This window comes from Abrus precatorius, unplaced genomic scaffold, assembly GCF_003935025.1.
Source record: "Abrus precatorius isolate BTA unplaced genomic scaffold, Abrus_2018 Scaffold10, whole genome shotgun sequence".
In the NCBI taxonomy this organism is placed as follows: Eukaryota; Viridiplantae; Streptophyta; class Magnoliopsida; order Fabales; family Fabaceae; genus Abrus; species Abrus precatorius.
In genome coordinates, this window is record NW_020874292.1 from 35355596 (window position 1) to 35377988 (window position 22393).

A 22393-nucleotide genomic window follows, 5' to 3' on the forward strand; every position below is an offset into this window, starting at 1 on the left:
CTTCTAGTTTGATTTCTGTCAACCATTGTCTATCTTTTAATTGTTAATTTATTATTAAACCAATAAAATTTAAACACGATGCTTTTATTTGTACTGCATAGCATAACTTAATGAAAAATATAATTTTGTGCAGCAATTATTTTATGCTTGCAAGGTATTCATTCACAAGTTCATTTACGAAATATAATTTTGCTTATTATTTCTTGTACGTAAATAAATAAATAAGGCAAATAAACTTGTGAATGTATTTATATTGCGTAGGAGATAGAAGAGAGAAACCCCGGATCAAATTATATCAATGTTACTTATATTGTTTAATATATTTTTATTAAATAATTATATTTAAAATTTGACTGTTAAATTAATTCTTTTATATAAATCATATTTATAACATTTCAGATCAATTAAAAATATTTAATCGATAAAAATTAATATAACATATATTTTTAAAATACATAAAAATAAGAATAATTTAATCACACTTTTATAAGTATTCAATTTTTATCAAAAAATGACACGAATACTCAGCATAATGTATAATTATATTCAATAATTAGATTGATAAAAATTATATTTACATTTAAATAAAATATTTAAAAATAAATAAAATTTGAAAATTAATAAAAATAAAATATAACTTGTAATTTATGTTTTGTGAATTTGAAATAAAGACTGAGCTGTGTGGGGTCCAACGAAAGATGGAAGTGAGAAATGCAGACACATGTAGGAAGAAGACGCATCCTCCAATATACACACACATGTAACGGTCACAGCCGGTAAAAGATTAATCTTTACTCTCTCTCCTATCTTCTTCTCTTCACTCTTGTTTCTCTCACTTCATCAACCTTCAAAATAGAAAAAGAAGGAAAAACGGTGCAATAGCATTTGTTGGAAGATTGAGTTCAATAATCTCAGTTGTTGAGCACTCTGAGAGGCCACCCTTTTTCCCGGAAACTAAAACTTTGTGTGGAATTTTCAGGGAAAAATATAAAAGAAGAAGCATGATGAGAATTGCAAAGGAATGTGTCAGCTTTTTTTTTCCATGTGGGGTGACTGAAAAAACTGAGCTTTGAAGCACCTGCTTTTTCCTTTTGAGGTTGCAGTGCAGACTCTCTCGTTTTCCGCAATGCACAATGGAATCTCAGAGTTTCGAGGCTCTGTTTGAAACTTTTCAGCAATTACATGGAATGCAAAAGCCCCCCTCTTAAACTTTGTGGTCAAAGGTGAACCCATTTTTTTCTGACTTTTTTTATCATGTTGGTAATTGGTAAACAGAACCCTATTGAATTCAGGTTTTTCTGGGTTTTGGGCTGATTTGAAATTTTGGGTTTGAGAGGGGTGGGAGTGAAGTGTTCATGAGCTTCATTAAGTTGAGGTCTTGAGTGTGTTGTTGGGAAATTGAGGATAATTGAGTGATACCCTATGGCAGCTCTTCCTTCAATTAGTGCATTTTGATGGTGAAAAATTGAGATCTGTTTTGGGAGTGTGGGGAGCTCAATCACTGTGCACTTGGTGTTTGTCAAAAGTTGTATATTGGTTCTGGTTTTTATGGTTAATTTCTTAAGCCTTCAAGTAATGGGAAAAGAAAAAGTTAATTTTATAGGGAGTTGAGGGATAGTTAGAGCTTGAAGAATTCAGTAGAGTGGTGAGATAAGATTTTTCAGGTGATTGTGTTGTCAAGGGAATATTTTTATCAATGTCTGGAGCTCCCAGATTGAGGTCTATGAATGTTGCTGATTCAGAGGCAAGGCCTGTCCTTGGACCAGCAGGAAACAAGACAGGGTCTTTTAGTTCAAGGAAACCAGCTTCAAAGCCACTGAGGAAGGTTGATAAGTTGCTGGATGAAGTTGCATCAGTCAAAGAAAAGAAACCTCATCAAGTGTTGTCTTCAGTTGTCACTTCCTCTACTCAGTCACGTTCTGTCAGCATTTCTTCTGTACTCCGCCCACACGAGCAGTTACTTCATTCTAATTTGTCTCTAAATGCTTCATGTTCATCCGATGCCTCTACAGATTCATTTCATAGTAGAGCATCTACTGGAAGATTGACTCGGTCCTGTAGCCTAGGTAGAAGAAGGAAGGCGTACGTGTCAAAGCCAAGAAGTGTTGCTTCTGATAGTATGTTAGAATCTCCGCATGATGGTTCACAATCCAAGATGAGGTGTGCTTGGGTCACTCCTAATACTGGTTTGTTCTTCTTCTTAGGCTTTTTTCCAAAATTATTAAGGAAACATATTAATACTGATTGTTAAATAACATAGGTAAAAATATGTATTCATTTCTTCATAATTATTATACTAAGTTTTTTAAGCCTTTGGCAGATGTTTATGTTTCTTTTGGATGTAGAAGTGCTCTCAGAAACGTGTACATGGGTGTTTATTTTGAATTTGCGCTGCCTTAATTTGAGCTGATCCTGTGAATGGTATTATTTGCATTTAACTTAAAGATAATTTTCAGTTCTAAAATATTTAGGTTTTAAATTAAGTATTTACCTCCATTTGGATAGCCTAGTGTTTCCATATAAATTTGTCAATTGAGCATGAACTCTGGTCTATTAAAGGTACCTTTTAAGATATTGAGTTCCTTCCGCTTGTTTGTGCTATGAATACTCGTGTATGGTATGGGTTTTTATGCACAATATAATAAAACATGCATTTCATGTGTACCTTATATGGATTTTAATTGACTTTTTTGCCTGTTGAAGATTGGGAGTTCTAAGTCACTAAATGATATGAACCTTATATGTTGATGGATGTGAAAATAAACATTTGTTAATCAACCATATCTTTCATAGTAATTCATCTGTATTACTTGTTATGAGTTCTAAGTTTTGAACTAGATTGCATTTTTTTTTGGGTCTTATTTTCTGACCAAGTTCATCTGTATGCAAGAACCAAGCTATGCTACTTTCCATGATGAAGAATGGGGAGTTCCGGTACATGATGACAAGTATGTTATAAGCTGAACTAATCTTTAACTGTTTGGGGAAATAATATACCTTCTATTAGATGCTTTGCTTGAACATTTCTTATCTCATGCAGGAAACTATTTGAGCTTCTTGTACTTTCAAGTGTTCTGGCTGAACTCACTTGGCCTGCCATTCTAAGCAAAAGACATATTTTTAGGTATTCTTCTCTGTATAAGTTTTGTTTTGTTTTTTTATTGCTCTTTCTTAACCTCAAATCTTTACTGACTTGGCTACTTGAAGACTTTGTCCTCAGCTGTAGCCTATTTCCGCTTGACTTTGTTTGCTTCAATTTGTTAATAAGGATCTTTGCAGGGAAATTTTTGCAGACTTTGATCCAGTTGCTGTATCAAAACTCAATGAGAAGAAGATGATGGCACCAGGAACTATTGCAAGCTCCCTACTTTCTGAACTTAAATTGCGTGCTATAATTGAGAATGCTCGTCAGATATCAAAGGTAGATTGGATTATGCAACTCTTGGGTTAGTTCATAATTGTTTATTTCTACCTGGACCATTGAAGCCAAGTCAACCATAAGATTCAGGCTTTAGCAGTATTTCACTGCCATCAGTAAATACTATCTTCTATATTGGGTCTTATTTACACCATCCAGGTAGCATTGTGATAATTTTACCAGCTGAACTAGGCAGTAGTTCGTACGTCCAAATTCTTTATCTATGGTTATCGTGCAATTCTGGGGCACCTGCAAGTTTTACCCTTATTTGCATGGTATTGGGAAAACCATTTACATAATGTCTTTCAATTTCTGTACTTTTCTTTGGAAGAAATAGCAAAACAAGAAAGGAAGCCACCTATTTCAGAAAAGTAAACTGAAAATATTAATTCCAACGTAAAAATGAATGATCCTACTTACAGTGTCATCTTCCAGAATTTGTGTGCCAACAGTTTCTTTTTATGGCAAAAAAATGTGCACAACCAGTTTATAAGAACAGTGCTGTCAGATCCACATACTAACCCATTACAAAAAAACAGTTTCAATGTTTATTGTTTTATGAGAGTGTCTCTCTCTCTCTATCTCTTAGTCATTTTAATCTTAGAAAAACAGATATGTGTAGTTCTGTTTTTCCATTTTTGTGTGTAAGTAGTTTTTCCCTTATATGCCTGCATTTAAATTTGACAAAATAGTGGGACCACTTGGCCTTAAATGCAGTCACATTTAGTAGTTGGTGCACAGTTTACTAAAAAAACAAAATGTGTTAGAAGAATGAGAATCAATCGTTTCTGTTTTGATAATTGGCACATTTTGTCCCCCTTTTAAAAAGATTTTTTAAGTTACTTTTATGGGAGGATTTGAATAGTTTATGTAAACTTCCCCTCACATTTAAAATCTCTCAAACAAGGGTTACCATCAAATAAACCCTTCCCTTCCTTCCCCCCACCCCTAAAATTAACTCCCAAATAAAGCTTTAAATTTTGCTTCAACAATTGGATGCCATCATCTTTTCTTTAACTTTCTTTTTGTTTCCCTAACAAACAAATGAATGACTTAAAATTGGTGTTTAATGATTATTTCATAAGGTAGGTTAGGTAATAAAGATAAATAGGGTGGTGGTCCTGATCCTTATTCAATTTGCATGACCCCATATGGACAAAACATGATATTAATCTTCAGTACAGAATGAACTTGTAGTAATCTAATTTGCAATAGTGATATGTAACCAAATTATTTGGATTCTTTAACCTGCCAGCATGCTCAGCCAAGCATGTATTCTGGTACATCCCAAAGTCATACAATGCCCATTTTTTCTGAGCTGCCATGATTGCACATTGCACAATTTTAATCCTGGTTATGCCTATGATTGCCTTTGCAACTAACCTTTTACAGGTTTTTCTTGGTGCCAGGTCGTAGATGAGTTTGGGTCCTTTGACAAGTATATTTGGAGTTTTGTGAACCACAAGCCTATAGTTAGCCGATTCAGGTATCCAAGACAGGTTCCAGCAAAAACCCCAAAGGCTGATGTTATTAGCAAAGACCTGGTAAGGAGAGGTTTCCGAGGTGTAGGCCCCACTGTGGTATATTCCTTCATGCAGGTTGCTGGTTTAACCAATGACCATCTCATCAGTTGCTTCAGATTCCAGGATTGTATAGCCGTGGCCAAAGGGAAGGATGAGAATGGCATCATGGATAACAATGCTGGACAAAAGGAGAGTGATAACGCCATCGAATCAGATCTGTCCATTGCCATGGATGATTTGAGTTTCTCCTCAGAATGATGGTTCAACAATGGTGATAATTTACTACTCTCTTAGCCTTAGATTAAGTAATGATGGAGAGGACTGTGTGTATAAATCTCATGCAGAGCCTAAGCATGATGGATTCTTAGGTTGTAGTTTACTAAAAGCAGTAGTGGATTGAATCAATTTGGTACCATTTCTTCTGTACCAGGCTTTGGCCTAAGAAATTGGTGTACAATTTTTTGTACAGTTTAAAAGATAACCAATTCTTCTTGCTGTGTCACCATCTCATTGTAGAGAAATTCTGGGTGCTTATCCATCCATTTTTTATTTTTCACAATGAAGTTTTGACACAAATTAAAAAATAGATTTGATGTTTTTTTTATTAAAATACTGTCTAGTAACTTTTTATTATATTCTTGTACCACTTTCATTAATTTATCATTCTTTCATTTCAAGTTATGGATATAATGAATAAAAGATAATTACTAATATCTTAAAGTTTTAAAAGTGAAAGATAAAAATGGAATTTTTTTTTTTCTAGAAATGTAAGAGAAAAAAGAACGAATTGAGTAAGACATATCTCTTCATCTATCATTTATCATTTAATGTTACACATGTCAGTTTTGTTGGCCTTTCTGATTTAGAAAACTTCATAACAGACAACAATAGCTTAGACTAACAATCTGAGGCACATAATAAGAGAGGTGTTTTATTCCGAAAACTTGTGAATCTCTCACAACGACCATGCAGAATCCTATTTCGTTTTGATTGTTGGACCCTTATTTGAACCACTTTGCACGCTTTGTATTGGTTTCTGTAATATGTGCCTAATAAAAAATGACGCATGATATATTTTTTAAATTGCAAGATAATATTAAATTCAATGCATTAACAACATTAAATGCTATAATTTTTAATAAAAAAAAATTATTATTTAGTTTTTTTTATTAGATACCATTAAACACATTAAAAAAAATCAGTGTAATATATCTTGAACTTTTGATTTGTTGGCATATAAATATTGTGTTCCAATGATGAATTTCCATTGTAAAGGGTGACAAGGATAGAACAAAGGGTGTGTTCCCAAGTGAGGGAGGAGCATAGGGTACTTATGGTTAATAAAGAATTGGTGTGTTTTGTTTGGAGATCAGCAACAATTGTGGGGCATTGTGACATGTATGATCGTACGTGGTACTGCAATGGTTCAAAGCTTTTTGCATTCTGTTTATGGTGATAAATGATTGTAAATAAATAATTCAAAAGCAATCTGGTGATTGAATTTAGGTTTTTTTAAGTTCTTTTAAGTGTATTGTTAACGTAACGATAAAATAAGCGTCATAAAATAAACGATTTGTAGCATGAACAATAAAATTATGGAACAAGAAACACATATTAAACTGAACGCAAACGTTTACAATGTAAGTAATTGCATAAATAAAAGAAGTAAAACAAACTGAAAGATAAAATGCAGAAATGTAAAGGTGCAGAATGTAAACGTACGACTCCTAGTAATGAATAACAACAGCCGTATGTCTCCTTATAGCTAGTGTCTGACACGATGCAGAGTTTCAGCGTTCAGCGAATTTTAGGTGCGATGTCTGGGTGCAAAAAGCCGTCTCCTGAAAAGTGAAGTTTTGACGTATTTATAGGCAAGAGAAACCACTACCGTTCTCTTTTTTTCGCAGACACTTCTTGGTAACTGCTTCAACTGTTGCTCATTATCTATGACTGGCTCTAATTGTGTTGTCCGTTGTGGTTTCTTTTATAACTGCTATTGTCTACGATCCTTCTTCGTGTTGTTGAACCTGGTAATTATTGGTAATCGCTTCTAAGCCTCGTAATAACTTTTAAGTCCTATCATGACTCTTATGGACTTAGAATATTTTCTTTTTATTTTTTATTTTTCGAGCAATTCTAAGAGGCTCGTTTAGCATTATGAACTTAAAATAATTTCTCTCCCGATTTCTATTTTTCAATTAATTCTGGAGAATCTGAGAGCACTTTTTGATCTCGTGGACTTAGAATATTTTCTCTGCTCATTCCTATTTTTCAAGCAATTCTGAAGGGAATATAGAACTCAACTAGATTTGTGAACTTAGAATATTTTTTAACCGCTTATTGGTTTTTAAGCAATTCTGGAGGGAATCTAAAGTTCAACAAAGTTTGTAGACTTATAATATTTTCTGACCACTCCCTATTTTTCAAGCAATTCTTGAAGGAATCTAAAGCTCAACCAGGTTTGTGAACTTAGAATATTTTCTGACCACTTCCTGTTTTTCGAGTAGTTTTGAGAAAAATTTGGGATGTGACAAAAACCTCTAAAACAACTCGAAATATGACTCTTTTTTTTTATAGAAATTAAGGTTCTTCTCAAAAACCTTCCAACATTTCTTAAGTTCAAACCTACTTTTCAATAAAGAATGAGACTCCTTCTTTAACTCTCAAAAACTCCTTAAAATGTAGTTTCTTCAGTATGAAAAAACTACTTTATAAATACTCCCAAAACTCCTCAAAGAGTAGAATCTTTAAGATGAATTTAAGATTTAAATAATTTTTTAAGTCTTTGATTTGTCAGTGTGGTAATTTTTCAAGTCTTTAATTTGTTAGTGTGAGAGTCTAGGACTCTTAGTCTGATAAGGTCTTTATAACTTAGAAAAAAATTTCTTTCTCCAAACACATTCTCATCTCTTTAACCTTTACGCAAGATTGTGCAAATATTGATTCAAAATCGAATTTAGATCTTCCCTTACTTGTGAATAATAAGATGTGATTGTTTTTTCAAAGATATGATCTCGTTGAAAAGAAATGAAATATTTGTTGTTAGTTTCTTGTATTTATTATTATTATTTTAAATGTTTTTTAATCAAATTAATCATAAAAGTTTTTATAAAATATTTTTAAGATTAGTATATTGATTATTTAACTCTTGTTTTATTAATTTTTTTATAACATAATACTCTCTCGTTGACTGTTTATTTATTATATAATAGATTAATACTGCGTTGTATTTAAACTCATTTTAGAAACATCTTTTAATTAAAGAAATCATTTTTTGTTTCCTAAATGGTCTCTTTTGTGTGTTTGATGAGGATTTTCAATTAGTCGGAAGCATATTTTACTTGACAGAAAAGTTTGTCTAACAAAATTAAACTCATTTGGTGAAGTAGCTAGCTGCTAACATTTTTTTTTAACACTTTTCAAACACTAGTTTTGAGCTATTAGTTGAAAGTATTATTTTTATTTTTATCCCTATTTTAGAATTTTTTATTCTTGTACCTATTATTTCAATATTATACTATTTATTTTAATTATTTAACTAATTTTTTTAAATTTTAATAATATATTGCTCGTGAAAGAGCATACTTCTTGTCTGATTTATTTTATGTTTTGCTTTTTGTTCGGCCATATTAAGCAAACATACTATGTTTTGTAATATTTGTGTTGTAACATTATAATTGTCTTTTTTCTTGCACTTTACTTTTCTCTTATAAGTATCGTACGATTGGACAATAATCGCATCATCGTTAACAAAGAGAAACTATTTATATTTACAGAAAAAAAGAAGAAGAGAAGAAGCAACCCTGTTAGTTTGCTGAAAATATGTGTATACATGAATGAAAACTGAATCTCATACACCGGTTTACATAAGCTCAAAAGTAGCGACACAGAAATCAACGGATTCTGAAATCAATTCATTCTTTTCAGTGATTATAACTAAATACTTCGATGCTAATAAGTGCTCTGTCCATTTCAAAATAATTATCAAATTTAATTTTATTTTAAAATATTTATCATTTAAAATTTTAAAAAATTAATTATATTTTTAACTTAATTGTATATTAATATTTTTTATTTAATAAAAATATCAATAACATAATAAAATAGTATAATTAAATAACATAATAAGTTTCTCAATATAAAAAAAGATAATACAAAAGACAATTTTCTAAATGTGAAATGCCTTATTTTCTAATAAAAAGTTGTTCTTAGTTGCTTAAAATTAAGCTTAAAGACTAATGTGAATATTTTTCAATTAAATAACCAGAAAATATAAAAGGAACTAAGAGGAATTTGCGATGATGTATAGGTAAAACTTTTCTCAAATCTAGATCAATTTAATATTTTAATCTCACATGACATTTAAATATTGTATGTGATGCATCATGGTAAAGGAAACTTTGAATTCAGATACCTTTGTTTTGCTTTCGAATTCCTTTGCAGCAACGTATGAATGCACAGGTTCATAATGAAATAAATCTTTAATTATATTTACCATTATGACATCTAAAGTTACTTTTCACTAAAAAGAAAGACGATCAGAAAAGGGATATAGCATTATTGAGTCACGAAGAAACACCACCACAATCGAAGGTCAGCTGTAATTATCTATTACATAAATAGAGTCTTGCTAAGAGAAATAACAAACGGTAAAGAGTTCCGTATAGTAAATGCAACAAAAGAAACAACCGTCACCACCATTATGAGAAGAATAAACCATGGCACCTACAAGATCCGAAAGTGACATCTGCCAGCATTCAATCGAAAGAAATATTAGAGCAGTAGAGACTAGAGATATATAAACATAACAGCACTAGTAGCAACTCAACTAATATGCATATTAGGTAAAGCTTAATTTTAAGGAAATAATCTTTTTTTCGAAATTGGTTCAGAAAGTTGACCAATCAAAATATTATTTCGCTAAAATAAACTAATTTGTCGGTAGTAAAAGACTGTTTTCTTTATATATGATCTGTTGGCTCCTATGACCATATTACCATAACAAAGTTAGAACATCGAGTATTTTCAACAATATATAGCCGTTAATGTTATTCCACACAACCAACTACTTAAAGTGAGATCACCGAACAAATTTTCATATATTAGCATATAATAATTGAATAAATTGGCTTTGAGAATATACCAAAATTTTCATAAATTCAGATAAGATTTCGATGTAGAATAACTGATCCATTAAGGAATTGGGCTTGGGAAAGCCATGAAAAAGTAAAAGGAACGGTATTTTATGTTTAGTTATGTTTACCTCCTTTCTAACACAAAACTGGTATCACGCTAACAGCACACTAGATAAAAGCAAAATAGGGACAACAGGCATACCCCAGGAGACCTCTGCCTTGCCAAGTTCTGGGTGTGATTGTTAAGTTAATCACTGTGCCTTGCCTCATGATAACAACTGCTACTGCACGACCCAGGTTTGACTGAGCCTCAGAAGAAAGCCTTTGGAGCAAATTATCACCTGCTTCTACACTGCCAAATTTCAAAATTTGATCTCCAAGTTGCAAACCATCCTCTACTGCCGGTGAAGCATCTGCAATCTCATCTACCATTGCAAAAGGTCTACTAACCAACACATCCACATCCATTGAGTTGGGGGACTGTCTCAGAAGGACATTTTGTGGCATTGATGCAACAGTGTCTACAATTGATGAGATCTGAGTATCTGAACCATCATCATTACCTTAGCAGAAAGTCAAGCATTCAACACAACATAATAAATTTCATTAATTATAAATGGAGAGTAATCTTACATCAAACAAAAGATAGAAGAAAGGAAGAGAGGCTCACACAAAAGTTCACACTCGAGGAGAAGTCAATAGCTTTGCAAAAGGTGAAAATTATTCACTTTAACATGAAAGCAATGACAAACAATCATCTGTTTTTACATCATATTATTCTAAGGCTGTAGGCAACTTAGCAATCAAATTTTGGCATCTTTGAGCAGCAGTGGCTTTGTCAAGTCTCTTTGGAACTATTTTGCCCAATCCAAATATCCTTTAGAAGTGGGTGGATTTTCCAGGGTTGATATACTTAATAGTTTGAGAATAATGCTAGAACTTTTTATGAGAGGTTTCTTCCCTCAACTCACGACATAGGGTGGTTGCTGGGCTTCTCTATGGGTGTCAACTGAGCTCCTCCAAGCCTTAGTGGTGCTGATGAAAATGGAAGCAGGTGCAGGGAGAGTGCTTTATGGATTTGCAAACAAATTTTAAGAACCGATTTCAAACAAGCCCTAATTTTTTAAAATCTTTTTCAAGATTTCCAACCCTCAAACACATAACATGCATGATGCACATATATCAATAAAAAGAGGAATCTCACGGAGGGACTCAATGCAAAGGCACCCAGTTAATGGGATCTAGGAAGGGCAGATGTATGCAGTCTAACCAATACCCTCCCTTCACTAAAGAAAATGAAACAATTAACCACCGCACGGATTGTAATGAAGATAAAATCTACCTTCGAAGAGTAAACAAAATTCCACCAAGTAACATCACATAAACAAGAAGCCAAAGTTACCTTCAGAACATGATACAACAACATTGACTCTTCAGTGGTACCTGAATTCTTGAAGGGCGATGCCCAGGTTCCAAGTCTTGCTGAATGCAGAATTTGTATATTTTGGTTTATTTTCGCAGTCATCTCCTTGTGGTCATTACGAAGCTCTGCAAAGAAAGTAAAAATCACGAGAAGAAAATGCCAAACGCAGTAATATTTTAAGCATCAACGATTTACACTAGATAAATGCTAGCAACACATTCTTTCTAATACACTCTTAGTAATTAGCTAAGATTTATTAAAAAAACACCAAAAGCATTTGATCTCACTCCTAATTTATCCATTCTCACTCATATTTTGTGCTTTTCAATAGACGTACATTGCTAGCACTCCTCCTTACGCTAACGAAGCAATTAAAAACACGCAGAAATGGCAAGATGCGCTAACATACAGACCTGCAAGGCGACGTCGTTCAGCTCGAACAACAGGAATATCAATATCCGAACGAGGAAAGCCCTAGAAAATAAAAAACAACAAACATTAATGCAAAGGAATGAATAGATGGTTGCAGTTGGTGATGAGAGAAAAAAAAAAAAACCTGAGAGTCGACGAGGTTGCCGGAGAGACCAGGTGCACCGGGCTGAGAGAGGCGAGCAATGATAGCGTTCATCTCAGCCTCCAACGCGCTTCGCTTGTCCATCAGAGACATGGTTTCTGCCTTCATGTTCGTTGCCACCATTGTCACGTTACACCAAAACTTTTGCTTCTTTCTTCTTCCAATTCGAAACAAAAACACTATTATGCTTCCGTTATCGATACATATGCTTCGCTTTCGCTTGACTTTCGCTGGGAATGCTGCTTCGCCATCCACACCACAGACCCGTCATTTACTACTCTACCCTCAACCTTCCTCTTAATATACGCATTTCCCACTGTGCCAAACATAAAAAATATAAAATAAAATAGTCATTTTCTTTAACGAATCTTCCAGAATACGTTAAAAAATATTTAATATAAATAAAATTAAATAAGAAGAATTATAAATTATAAAATTTTAATACGAAATTTTTTTAATTGTATTATAATTATTTTTATTCTCTTTTAAGTTTCTCATAAAATATTTTTTATTTAAAAGTAACGATTAAATTTAATATATAAAAGTAAATTAGGCTATTAGCAAATAAGTTTTTAAAAATATTACTCTAGAATTATTTTAGATTCTTTTTAAAATTATAATAACTGTATAAACTTTTTATAGGTAAACATTTAGAGATGGAATAAAATAGGGAAATGAGAATAATGTACTGAATTTGGAACTTGTATTTATAACTATGAAATAAAATAAGACCATTATATCTTATTAATAAGTTTTGCATTAAATTGTATGAATATTATTAAATTAAAATAAAATTTTAAATAAAAGTTTAACATATATTGTATTTTTTTACATTTTATAGATTAAAAAAAATAAAAGAGACAGTTTCGCTGCGGTTTAAAGGTGTTCAAGATAGAGAAGAATGCTCTATCATGTTAGTAAAAGATATATTAATAAATTGACATTTTAAAAAATATAAAAATATTGACAAACTTCAATGAGAGAATATATGTAATGTTATGAGGAAATTAATTTATTTTAATTACTGAAAACATAAAAAAAGAGGATTAAAGAAAAATTGGGGATGAATAAACCTTCCTAATTATTGTGGCATGCATGGTTAAGGAGGTTTCGACAAAATCTCACTATAATCTACACACAAAACTTCACCTTCTTAGAAAAGATTCCATCCAATTTAGCGAGTAGGTATTTGGTAATGGCAATATCCTTAAAAAAAAAAAAAAAGAGGGTGTTGGAAAACATTTTTAAAAATGTTTTATTTTAAAAATGCTGTATATGATATAAAATAATTAATTTTTTAAAACACATTTTTATTGAAAAATATTATCATAAAAAAACTATATTTTTTTATAACTATAATAAATATTTTTAATACAAATTATTTATTTATTTTTATTCTTTCATTCAAACAAATTTTTAAAAATCACATTTCTATCTCATTTTTTATATATATTCTTTGACGGTATTCTTTTCTACTTATTTTCTTTATATCTCTTTTTTATTTCGTCTAAAGATGGCATAAATTAAACTAATTTTCATGGTTAACTCCTTAATATACAATTACCCGTGTAGATCCATAACTTTTACGTGTTTTTCTAATAATTTATCTTTAATTATTCCTAAGGACAATGATTAAAAAAATTATGATAAAGATAAAAGAGATAAAAATGACTTTAATACACAATATATGCTAAGGTATTTTGCATTTTTTTGGTACCTAAGATTCGTGCAATGATTATTTTTGCTGACGAAGTAGGAGTGAAGAGAGAGTTAAGCAAGTATTTGCACCCCATCGCTGATATTTATGAAGAAAGAGGGGAGTATTAGTATTAAAGAACAACGAATGTGATGCCATGTCAAAGCCACACAGTTGACCCGTTGGCACACGATAAATACGATACACTCTCACACACTTCAAAATGGCATCATCCATAGTGGCTTCTTCCACCCCATTCTCTTCCACTCTCACCACTTCATTTCTCACTTCTTCCTCTTCCTTTTCCTCTTCTATCTTTCTCAAAACACACACTCTAAGACGCTCAGCCGTTTACCCTCTCTCTTTAGCGTCAGAACCACTGCGCAGGCTCATGGCTCGCGCCAGTCTTGGCCTCACTCACCCTGCCAATACCGAAGCGCCCAAGGTTGTCATTTGAATTTTAATTTGATTTTAAATTAACGGTGAAACGAAGTGACGTTGCTATTTTCTTTTGTTTCGTGTTTGTGGTGGAAATGGAAGGTTTCTTTTGCGGCGAAGGAGGTTGACGTGGCGGAATGGAAAGGGGACTTGTTGGCTGTTGGAGTAACGGAGAAGGACGTGGCCAGAAACGCCGAGTCGAGATTCCAGAACGCGATTCTGAATGCGTTGGATTCCAAGTTGGGCGGGTTATTGGGCCAGGCCTCTTCCGAAGAGGACTTCGCCGGAAAACTGGGCCAGTCTACGGTTCTCAGAATCGCCTCCGGACTCGGATCCAAGCGAGTCGCCTTGCTCGGCCTTGGCGCGTCGGCGTCCACCACCACAGCTTTTAAGTCCCTCGGCGAGGCTGTCGCCGCCGCCGCCAAGTCCGCTCAGGCTGCCGACGTCGCTGTCGTCCTCGCCTCTTCCGATGGACTCTCCGCCGAATCGAAGCTCACCACCGCGTCCGCAATCGCGTCTGGTATTTGTTTCTTTGATGATTCGTTTATAACTGTTTATTTTTAATACTGTAAGGTTGTGGATTACGATTGAGGTTTCTGGTAGGGACTGTGCTGGGAACGTTTGAGGATAATAGGTACAAGTCAGAGTCGAAGAAATCGGCGCTTAGATCGGTTGATATTATTGGGCTTGGAACTGGGCCTGAATTGGAGAAGAAGCTAAAGTATGCTGGAGATGTTTCTTCTGGAATCGTTTTCGGAAGGGAGCTTGTAAATTCTCCGGCTAATGTGCTCACGCCAGGTTCATATCGAACTTTTAATTGTGTTTCTAAGTTGTAGATGTGCACACATGCGCGCATCAAGATTGTCAAATTCCACTGTTCAGTAAACTCATGGCATGGAGTCCTTGTGAACTCAAACCATAGAAAGATATTTCAGTAAGTAACCATAATTAAGTAGCAAATTCATGCGTAATATTCATGTTCTAACTCTATAACAGAGCAAGAAAGTTATCAAATAGTGATAAGTCAACACTTGATGCTACTGTTAAGCTATGTTTAATCGTTCACTTGCATTAATTTGTAGTTAAGAAAACAGGACAAAGATATCAGTGAGATCACAAAATTCATTGGATGATATTTATTCAAGCACTCAACAAAATTGGCAAAAGCTATGTGTTCTGGGGCCAAGAACCATGCATAAATTCTGGCCTATAGATTCAATAGTGGAATTGAGAATTTACTGAATTTGTTTATTTGAATTTTGAACATGTATTGAGTTTGACAAAACGAGAGTTTACATACAAGTTAACTTTTTCTTGGATCCAAAAATCATATATTTGTAACAATTTAAACCTATACTTGAAAGTGCATTACATGAAGGCGTAAGATGAGTTTACCATTTAATCTTGCCTGAATGGTCAAGATTAGCTGATCCTCTATCTCTCTCCCAAACACGCACACATTAATATATTATGGATTTGTCTCATCTAGAGTGATGAATCGCTTTAGAGGGAGAAGCAAGGAGTTCTAACTATTGATTTGAAAATCAATGGTGTAAAATGCAAAGCGTGCATGTCTGTAATAAGCTATGAATTTGTTTAAATCTATTATGTGGATTTTCTCAACAATAGATATAATTTCTCTCTTCATAGTAGCTAGAAATAGACACACACACACAAACATATATTTCCTAGGTCTTGCAGTAGTCACAGGGCAGGTAGTTGAACAATTTCACAGTTTCATTGCTGCATGTGTGAAATAATTTTTCATTTCTGAGAATTGATCTGTCCTTGATGAATTATTTGCCTCAGGGGTATTGGCAGAAGAAGCATCAAAGATTGCTTCAACATATAGTGATGTTTTTACTACCAAAATATTGGATGCTGAGCAGTGTAAGGAATTGAAAATGGGGTCCTATCTTGGTGTTGCTGCAGCCTCGGCAAATCCTCCTCATTTTATTCATCTGTGTTATAAACCACCAAGTGGACCTGTCAATGTCAAGTTGGCATTAGTTGGAAAAGGTTTGACTTTTGATAGGTAACTAATTTAACCATGTCTCTTTTTATCATAGTTACAACTCAAAAATAGAGTTGTCAACATGAATTTGGATTTTCCCTCAAGTTATCCTTGGTGTTGATTTTGAGATCATAAATTTTCTTGGTTATGAAGTTATGGATTGTCACTTCTTTGGGTGTTGTGTTTGTTATTGACTTTGGTGTGGTTTTGTATGTTACATCCATTGAAGAGCATGGAGCGCCATCTATTACTAGAGACTATTAGTGTATTGGAGTTTGTTATCAATTAAATTATTAACTACTAGACCATTGACTTCTATTCTATTTTGATACTGGCATCTAGTTAAATGGTACAAGGGACACAGAATTGGGTTGAGGTAGCAAAGAGAGAGTATTGAAGAACAGATAAAGGACAAGAAAAAGAATGCTCTGAACTTTAAGAATGACAGGATTGAAAAATAGATAAAGAAAAAGGAAAAGAATTCTTTGATAGTGCTTATTGAATTACAACAGACATAATACTAAGTATAAATTGGTAACAAAACAGAATCAATGATCTTCTACAGTTCTACTCCTTCTATTTAATCTAACCACTTGTATACAACTCAAACTATTGTCATGTATGCTATCAGATGGTGTATGGTTATTGTTGATCATATGCTATTTATGAATCATGTTTAGCACCTCAGATCTGTTCTTTAAAAATGTTTTCACTTATTTCAATTTTCTATGCTTGGCGGCTTAATTTATAGTCACCCATGCAAGGTGCAAGTTCCTTCTTACTAGTTAGATTCAGTCGCACCCCACTTCCCCTACACTTTAATGATCCATTGGCGTATTCTGCCCTTATCTACCATAATTATACCACTACCAAATGGTCCCTTGATGTTTAAATTGCTTGTGAAATAGTTGCCCCTTTGTCTTGTGTGAAAAGAAAAGAACTTGTTAGATAACATATTTAACACATGTTAATATGTAAAAAGCAGTTACCATAGTTACTGTTATTAGGGGATTTGATTCGTTTGTACTTATGATTGATTCTATGGTACCTAGTATGTGCTTATAAATAACATTTATGTGTGCTAATGCACACAACATTCACTTATGTTCCTTCTTATATGGTTTCAAGAGGTTTAGGTTTTCAATCCTAGTTTCTTTTTCCCTCATCTCCTTTGCTGTGCATCCCTTTTTGGTGAGCACCTACGACTGAGGTCAAAAGCCTTTGGCGACCAAGTCTGCCAAAGACCCACCTCAAATTGTTGCACGTGGCCCCTCCTCTTTGGCACATTCACCCCATGAACCTGCACCAGCTCAGAGCGTGAATGCCTACCTAGCGAGACCCACTCATCAGCAACCCAATACCCCCCCGCCCCCCAACACACACACACACACCTCCTCCTCCCTTGGGCACCCCTCTCCCAACCCACTTCTGATGTAAGTCATTATGACCTTCACTGGTTTCACTTTCGATTTCTCTCCTCCTATGACTTTCATTTATGTTCCACTGATCTTGTGTGATTACATTGAATATCTATATTTCAAGGCAGCCATGCAGACAACCTAACCCTTCATTGCCATTGCTTAGACGGGTAATCCTATAACCCTTGTCTCTTAGTCTTCATCCTTTGGGCCTTGGATAACAATTTCTTTTTCTTGCATCTGACCATATGTCTAATAATAATTCCTTTTTCTTTCATGTATCTTATCTAGATTCTTTTGTTCAATGTTACTCTAGTAGATGGTTTTCAAATTAAAGTCTAAGGCATTGGTAACACATGTCCTCTCCCTAACCTTGTCTTAGACTCTATTCTTTATGTTCTTGGTTGTTCCTTTAATTTAATCTCAATTAGCAAACTCACTTGTACACTACCTTATTTTGTTCTCTTTTCTATCAACTCTATTCTTGTATAAGGTTGGCATACCAGGCAGATAATTAGAGTAGGACACAAGCCTACCTTCTCTCACCTCCAGTTGTTTGCATTTCTGTTAATTCAGAATATCTTATGCACCACCGATTTGATCATCCTAGTCTTTCCAAAATGTGTCTTTTGATCCTTGTTTTTCCAAAATTTTGCCTTTTGAATGTGAGAAGAAGAAGGTGATGGTTGTTTCCATTACAATTTGTGGACAACTTGACAGGTAGGGTGATATAGGTCATAGGATGATAGATCAATGTGGAATATGCTTAAATTGATAGTGTAGGGGGAGTGCAATTTTACAATTTGCTTGTGAAATAGTTGTTCTTTGCCTTGTGTGAAAGGGAAAGATCTTTCCTGGTTAACTCTTCAATTTGGGAGTTATTTTCATAGGAGAATTTGTGTTCTTTTGCCTTTTCCAATTAAAGCAGTCACATGAGATCATGTGATGGTTGTTTCCATCACAATTAGTGGACAACTTGGCAGGTTGGGTGCTATAGGTAATAAATAGGATGATAGATCAATGTGGAAAATGCTGAAATTGGTAGTTTTGGGGAAAGTGCTATTGGAGTGGTAGATAGGGGTGGATCCGTGCAATTTATACTCTGTCTTTTGTGGTTTTGATATAATATAGCAGATAAAATTTGTCTATGTTGTGACTTGTTTTGTTTGATTTGCATGTTATTAGTGGTGGCTACAACATCAAGACAGGACCTGGCTGTTTGATTGAACTCATGAAATTTGATATGGGTGGTTCTGCTGCAGTTTTTGGAGCAGCAAAAGCTCTTGGTCAAATCAAACCTCTTGGAGTGGAGGTCTGTCATTTATATCATTGATCATGACTTTTCCTTTTCAAAGAATAGTATTTAAATTGATGACTATTATCCTGCTAGCTTTCAAAGTAACGTGAAAACCTTTGCTTTGTAACTAGTTGGTGGCACTTCATATTTGTAAAAGGGAGAGGAATTTTTATCTCATTTTAGATGTTTCATAATTGCACTATTGAATATGAATTGGGTAGCTACTTTGCTGCAAAATAATTTGTTTGGAGTTCCTGTGGCAATTTCTCACGACTCCTTTTAGAGGTTTTGGTAAAATTATGGAAGCCAAAATTTTGGGGTTGTGATACTGAGTAGTTCATGAAGTTTTTTTGTTGTTTTTTGGTTGTGGTGGAATGCTTGTGTCTTTCTACACTGGACATGTCTTTGAATAGGATTGTGCTTATAGCTTCTCTTTGTTCATCTTTTGCCTAAACAAATGCATTTTATATCCATGTTTATATGTCCTTCATGTGCAGGTTCATTTTATAGTTGCAGCTTGTGAGAATATGATAAGTGGAACAGGTATGAGGCCTGGAGACATTGTCACAGCTTCAAATGGAAAGACTATAGAGGTGAGGATTTTTTATGTTCAAATTTATATTTTAATCTGTCCAGGTAAATTTAACTTATTGTGCATGGTATTGAGATAATATTGTCCTGTTGGGTTGATATTGATTTTATTTTAACCGTTACTATGTGATCTTTCCATTTTTTGTAATAAAACCTAGTGTACGTGCCCTTTGACTAGTTCTAGGTGAACACTACAATGTTGGCATCACGGCTCATGCCAGTCATTTGTACTTGAGAGATATGATAGAAGGCTTTGATACTAATTGATAAGAACCTTGGGAGAATGACAACATAAAATAATAATTTTTAGGTGTAATTATGATATTATGTTTCATTATATTATATTGTTCATATGGTGGTTTACATTTCTTGTCGATACTTAGGAGTATCCTGCATATCTTATCTTTTCATATTAATCAGTCCAATTTGCATTGTCATTGTGCAAGGTTTATTAGGTTGAACGACCAAATATATCAGTTGTTTTTATTTTATTTTATTTTATATTGACTCAAGTTAAATTTCAGTTAATCAGTTTCATTTATATCTCTTTTATTTTAAGTTGCCTCCATATATTGTGTTTTTTTTTTTTTAAAGCCTTTTCAATTGTTCTAGCCATATATGTCATATTAATACATAAATACATTTTATACTAGTGAAAGCCTATGAATTCCAGTTTTGATATATATATAATGGCAGAAGTGTATGAAATTGGTTTAACATCTCCTGTAGGTTAATAACACAGATGCTGAGGGTAGGCTTACCCTGGCAGATGCTCTGGTGTATGCTTGTAACCAAGGGGCTGAAAAGGTACGCAGCTATGCATCTGGATCTTTCTAGTATACCCATAACCTAATATTTAATATTTCATGTTTGATAGGTTTTGTCGCTAATAATGTCATTTCTATTAAGCGGATGAGAAAATGTTAGAACCATTTCAATTTGTCCTGCTGAACTAACATTCAAATATCTGATGAATATTTATTATTTTCATTTTTAAATACCTGTGATATTCTAGTTCAGTTGTGTGTAAAACCATTTACAAAGTTAGTACCGACTTTGGGAATTTTATGTTTACAAACATCCAGTGTGTCTGTCATATCATTTTATTTTGGATTATGCAATGTTTTACACAAGCTTACAACTAGGTGTATAGTTTGGTTTTAGAACTCTGCTGACAGGTTGATCACTTGTTCTTCAGATAGTTGACCTGGCAACTTTAACTGGGGCTTGTATAATTGCTCTTGGACCCTCAATTGCAGGTAATTATAAAAATAAAATTTGAAGTATTGTTTATGGATATGAATGATCATATACCAAAAAGAACGTCAAATATATAGTTGGCAATTAAAACTTGTAATGTGGCCAAAGAGGAGCTAAGTTTTGGGTGAGGCAGAACATGGAAGAGAATAAGTAGCCTCATTATGGTGGCTTCTCACTGTTGGAACGTATATTCTCTTAATTGCTTAACTTATACGTTGAATTCTTTGTTATCAACTGGTTACTGATGCTAAATATTGTTTTAAAGGTGTGTTTACACCCAGTGATGACCTGGCAAAAGAAATTTTTGATGCTTCTGAAGCGAGTGGGGAGAAATTATGGAGGATGCCATTAGAAGAAAGTTACTGGGAGTCAATGAAATCAGGAGTGGCTGATATGGTGAACACTGGTGGTAGACAAGGTGGTGCCATTACTGCTGCTCTTTTCTTAAAGCAGGTATATGCATCAAAACGTGTTGTTATTTTCACTTTTCTCGTTAGCATAATGGTCTGTTGCTACTACGGAGTGGTAATAAGATTTAAATGCTATACGCCTTTTCCAAACTCATTTTTTGAACAAATGCTTGTGTTCCCCTGCAACTTGTTGGTATGATAGGGGATTTGGTGGGTTGGACGATAATATGAGAACTGTCTTGGCTCGTGTTTTGGAGGGAAATTTTCTGTAGAACTTTTGAAGAAACTTAATGAGAGAAAAAACAATTGCTTTGTAAAATTGACATACTTCATAGTCTCCTGGTTATGGTTTTTCTAAAATAATTGTGCTGTTGCAGTTTGTTGATGAGAATGTTCAATGGATGCATATTGATATGGCTGGTCCAGTGTGGAATGATAAGCAGCGGTGTGCAACAGGATTTGGTGTTGCTACTTTAGTGGAATGGGTTTTGAGGAACGCATCTTAATTGCAAACTGAAATCTTGGACGTCTGTTCCATCGTGGCGTTTTTTATGTTGTCATATGAAGAAGGGTTGTAAAAGGTAGTAGTGTCCCGAGACAGCTTTCAGGCATATTCCAGTATATTAAAACTTATGATTCTCATGGTTAAATTAGCATCTGTCTAATTATTATTATTTATTAGCTTCGATGATTATAATTCTAGTGGAAGGGTAAACTTGTGTCCGGGTGTATTTTTTTTTTCTTTTTTTTCAAATATTAATAGATTTGTTAAGCTTAACGACCATGTTAAATCTCAAAGAGTATTAAATTTAGTTTGGATAAATTTCTACAAAAATCTTTATTTGAAAAAAAATAAAATTCTTATAAGTTAAAAGTAACTTATACTTCTCAATTTTTTCAGAAATTTTTTCATTTAATTTTTTAAAAAATTGATATGATCCAAGGTTAAGTTTCTTATTTCAAGTTTTTATGTTTTTAACAAAATTTAATTTTCATAATTTTGTCCAAGCGTCAATTAATTAACCAATTCTTTTAAAATAAAACATAAAACAAAGAATAAATACTCAAGTAAAGATATTATACTTAAAAAATTTATTTGTCGATAATTAAATAATTATACTGATTAAAAATAAACTTTAAAAGTGAAATATAAAAATAAAGACACAAAATAATAAAATATGAATGTAAAAAATATA

General features: G+C 33.4%; 3 protein-coding genes across 5 annotated transcripts; 2 read left to right on the top strand and 1 right to left on the bottom strand.

The window, feature by feature from the left end:
- The first annotated feature begins 756 nt into the window (after nucleotides 1-756).
- On the top strand, nucleotides 757-5441 carry LOC113853191 (probable GMP synthase [glutamine-hydrolyzing]). Its single transcript, XM_027483688.1, has 5 exons — nucleotides 757-2186; nucleotides 2891-2948; nucleotides 3041-3124; nucleotides 3280-3421; nucleotides 4828-5441. The coding sequence occupies exons 1-5, from the start codon at nucleotides 1697-1699 to the stop codon at nucleotides 5197-5199; spliced, it is 1146 nt and encodes a 381-aa protein (XP_027339489.1). The 5' UTR covers nucleotides 757-1696; the 3' UTR covers nucleotides 5200-5441.
- A 4035-nt stretch (nucleotides 5442-9476) lies between these two features.
- On the bottom strand, nucleotides 9477-12349 carry LOC113853192 (26S proteasome non-ATPase regulatory subunit 9). 3 transcript variants are annotated; one of them, XM_027483690.1, is made up of 5 exons: nucleotides 12056-12349; nucleotides 11913-11973; nucleotides 11520-11624; nucleotides 10279-10639; nucleotides 9477-9688 (listed from the first exon to the last, which is right to left on the bottom strand). In XM_027483690.1, exons 1-5 carry the CDS (start codon nucleotides 12194-12196, stop codon nucleotides 9667-9669), a joined length of 690 nt encoding a protein of 229 aa, XP_027339491.1. In that variant the 5' UTR covers nucleotides 12197-12349; the 3' UTR covers nucleotides 9477-9666. The 3 variants fall into 3 exon arrangements, with proteins under 3 accessions (XP_027339491.1, XP_027339493.1, XP_027339492.1); XM_027483692.1 differs by having other exon boundaries at nucleotides 9564-9688; nucleotides 10279-10597; nucleotides 12056-12320; XM_027483691.1 differs by having other exon boundaries at nucleotides 9564-9688; nucleotides 10279-10621; nucleotides 12056-12320.
- Nucleotides 12350-13904: 1555 nt separating this feature from the next.
- Nucleotides 13905-21976, top strand: LOC113853190 (leucine aminopeptidase 1-like). Its single transcript, XM_027483687.1, has 10 exons — nucleotides 13905-14214; nucleotides 14310-14727; nucleotides 14811-15005; nucleotides 16017-16242; nucleotides 18825-18951; nucleotides 19434-19529; nucleotides 20257-20334; nucleotides 20726-20786; nucleotides 21053-21240; nucleotides 21575-21976. Exons 1-10 carry the CDS (start codon nucleotides 13993-13995, stop codon nucleotides 21701-21703), a joined length of 1740 nt encoding a protein of 579 aa, XP_027339488.1. The 5' UTR covers nucleotides 13905-13992; the 3' UTR covers nucleotides 21704-21976.
- Nucleotides 21977-22393: the final 417 nt, after the last annotated feature.

What these genes read in the sequence shown, in the direction of transcription:
- LOC113853191 (XM_027483688.1), top strand. Translation starts at nt 1,697, where the DNA reads ATGTCTGGAGCTCCCAGATTGAGGTCTATGAATGTTGCTGATTCAGAG. An exon ending in TTGGGTCACTCCTAATACTG is followed by an intron (nt 2,187 to 2,890) that starts GTTTGTTCTTCT and finishes TCTGTATGCAAG; the next exon opens with AACCAAGCTATGCTACTTTC. An exon ending in ATGCTCGTCAGATATCAAAG is followed by an intron (nt 3,422 to 4,827) that starts GTAGATTGGATT and finishes TCTTGGTGCCAG; the next exon opens with GTCGTAGATGAGTTTGGGTC.
- LOC113853192 (XM_027483690.1), bottom strand. Translation starts at nt 12,196, where the DNA reads ATGGTGGCAACGAACATGAAGGCAGAAACCATGTCTCTGATGGACAAG. An exon ending in TGAACGACGTCGCCTTGCAG is followed by an intron (nt 11,625 to 11,912) that starts GTCTGTATGTTA and finishes CTTTCTTTGCAG; the next exon opens with AGCTTCGTAATGACCACAAG. An exon ending in ATCGCCCTTCAAGAATTCAG is followed by an intron (nt 10,640 to 11,519) that starts GTACCACTGAAG and finishes CTTTCTGCTAAG; the next exon opens with GTAATGATGATGGTTCAGAT.
- LOC113853190 (XM_027483687.1), top strand. Translation starts at nt 13,993, where the DNA reads ATGGCATCATCCATAGTGGCTTCTTCCACCCCATTCTCTTCCACTCTC. An exon ending in AAAGGTTTGACTTTTGATAG is followed by an intron (nt 16,243 to 18,824) that starts GTAACTAATTTA and finishes GCATGTTATTAG; the next exon opens with TGGTGGCTACAACATCAAGA. An exon ending in TCTTGGACCCTCAATTGCAG is followed by an intron (nt 20,787 to 21,052) that starts GTAATTATAAAA and finishes ATTGTTTTAAAG; the next exon opens with GTGTGTTTACACCCAGTGAT.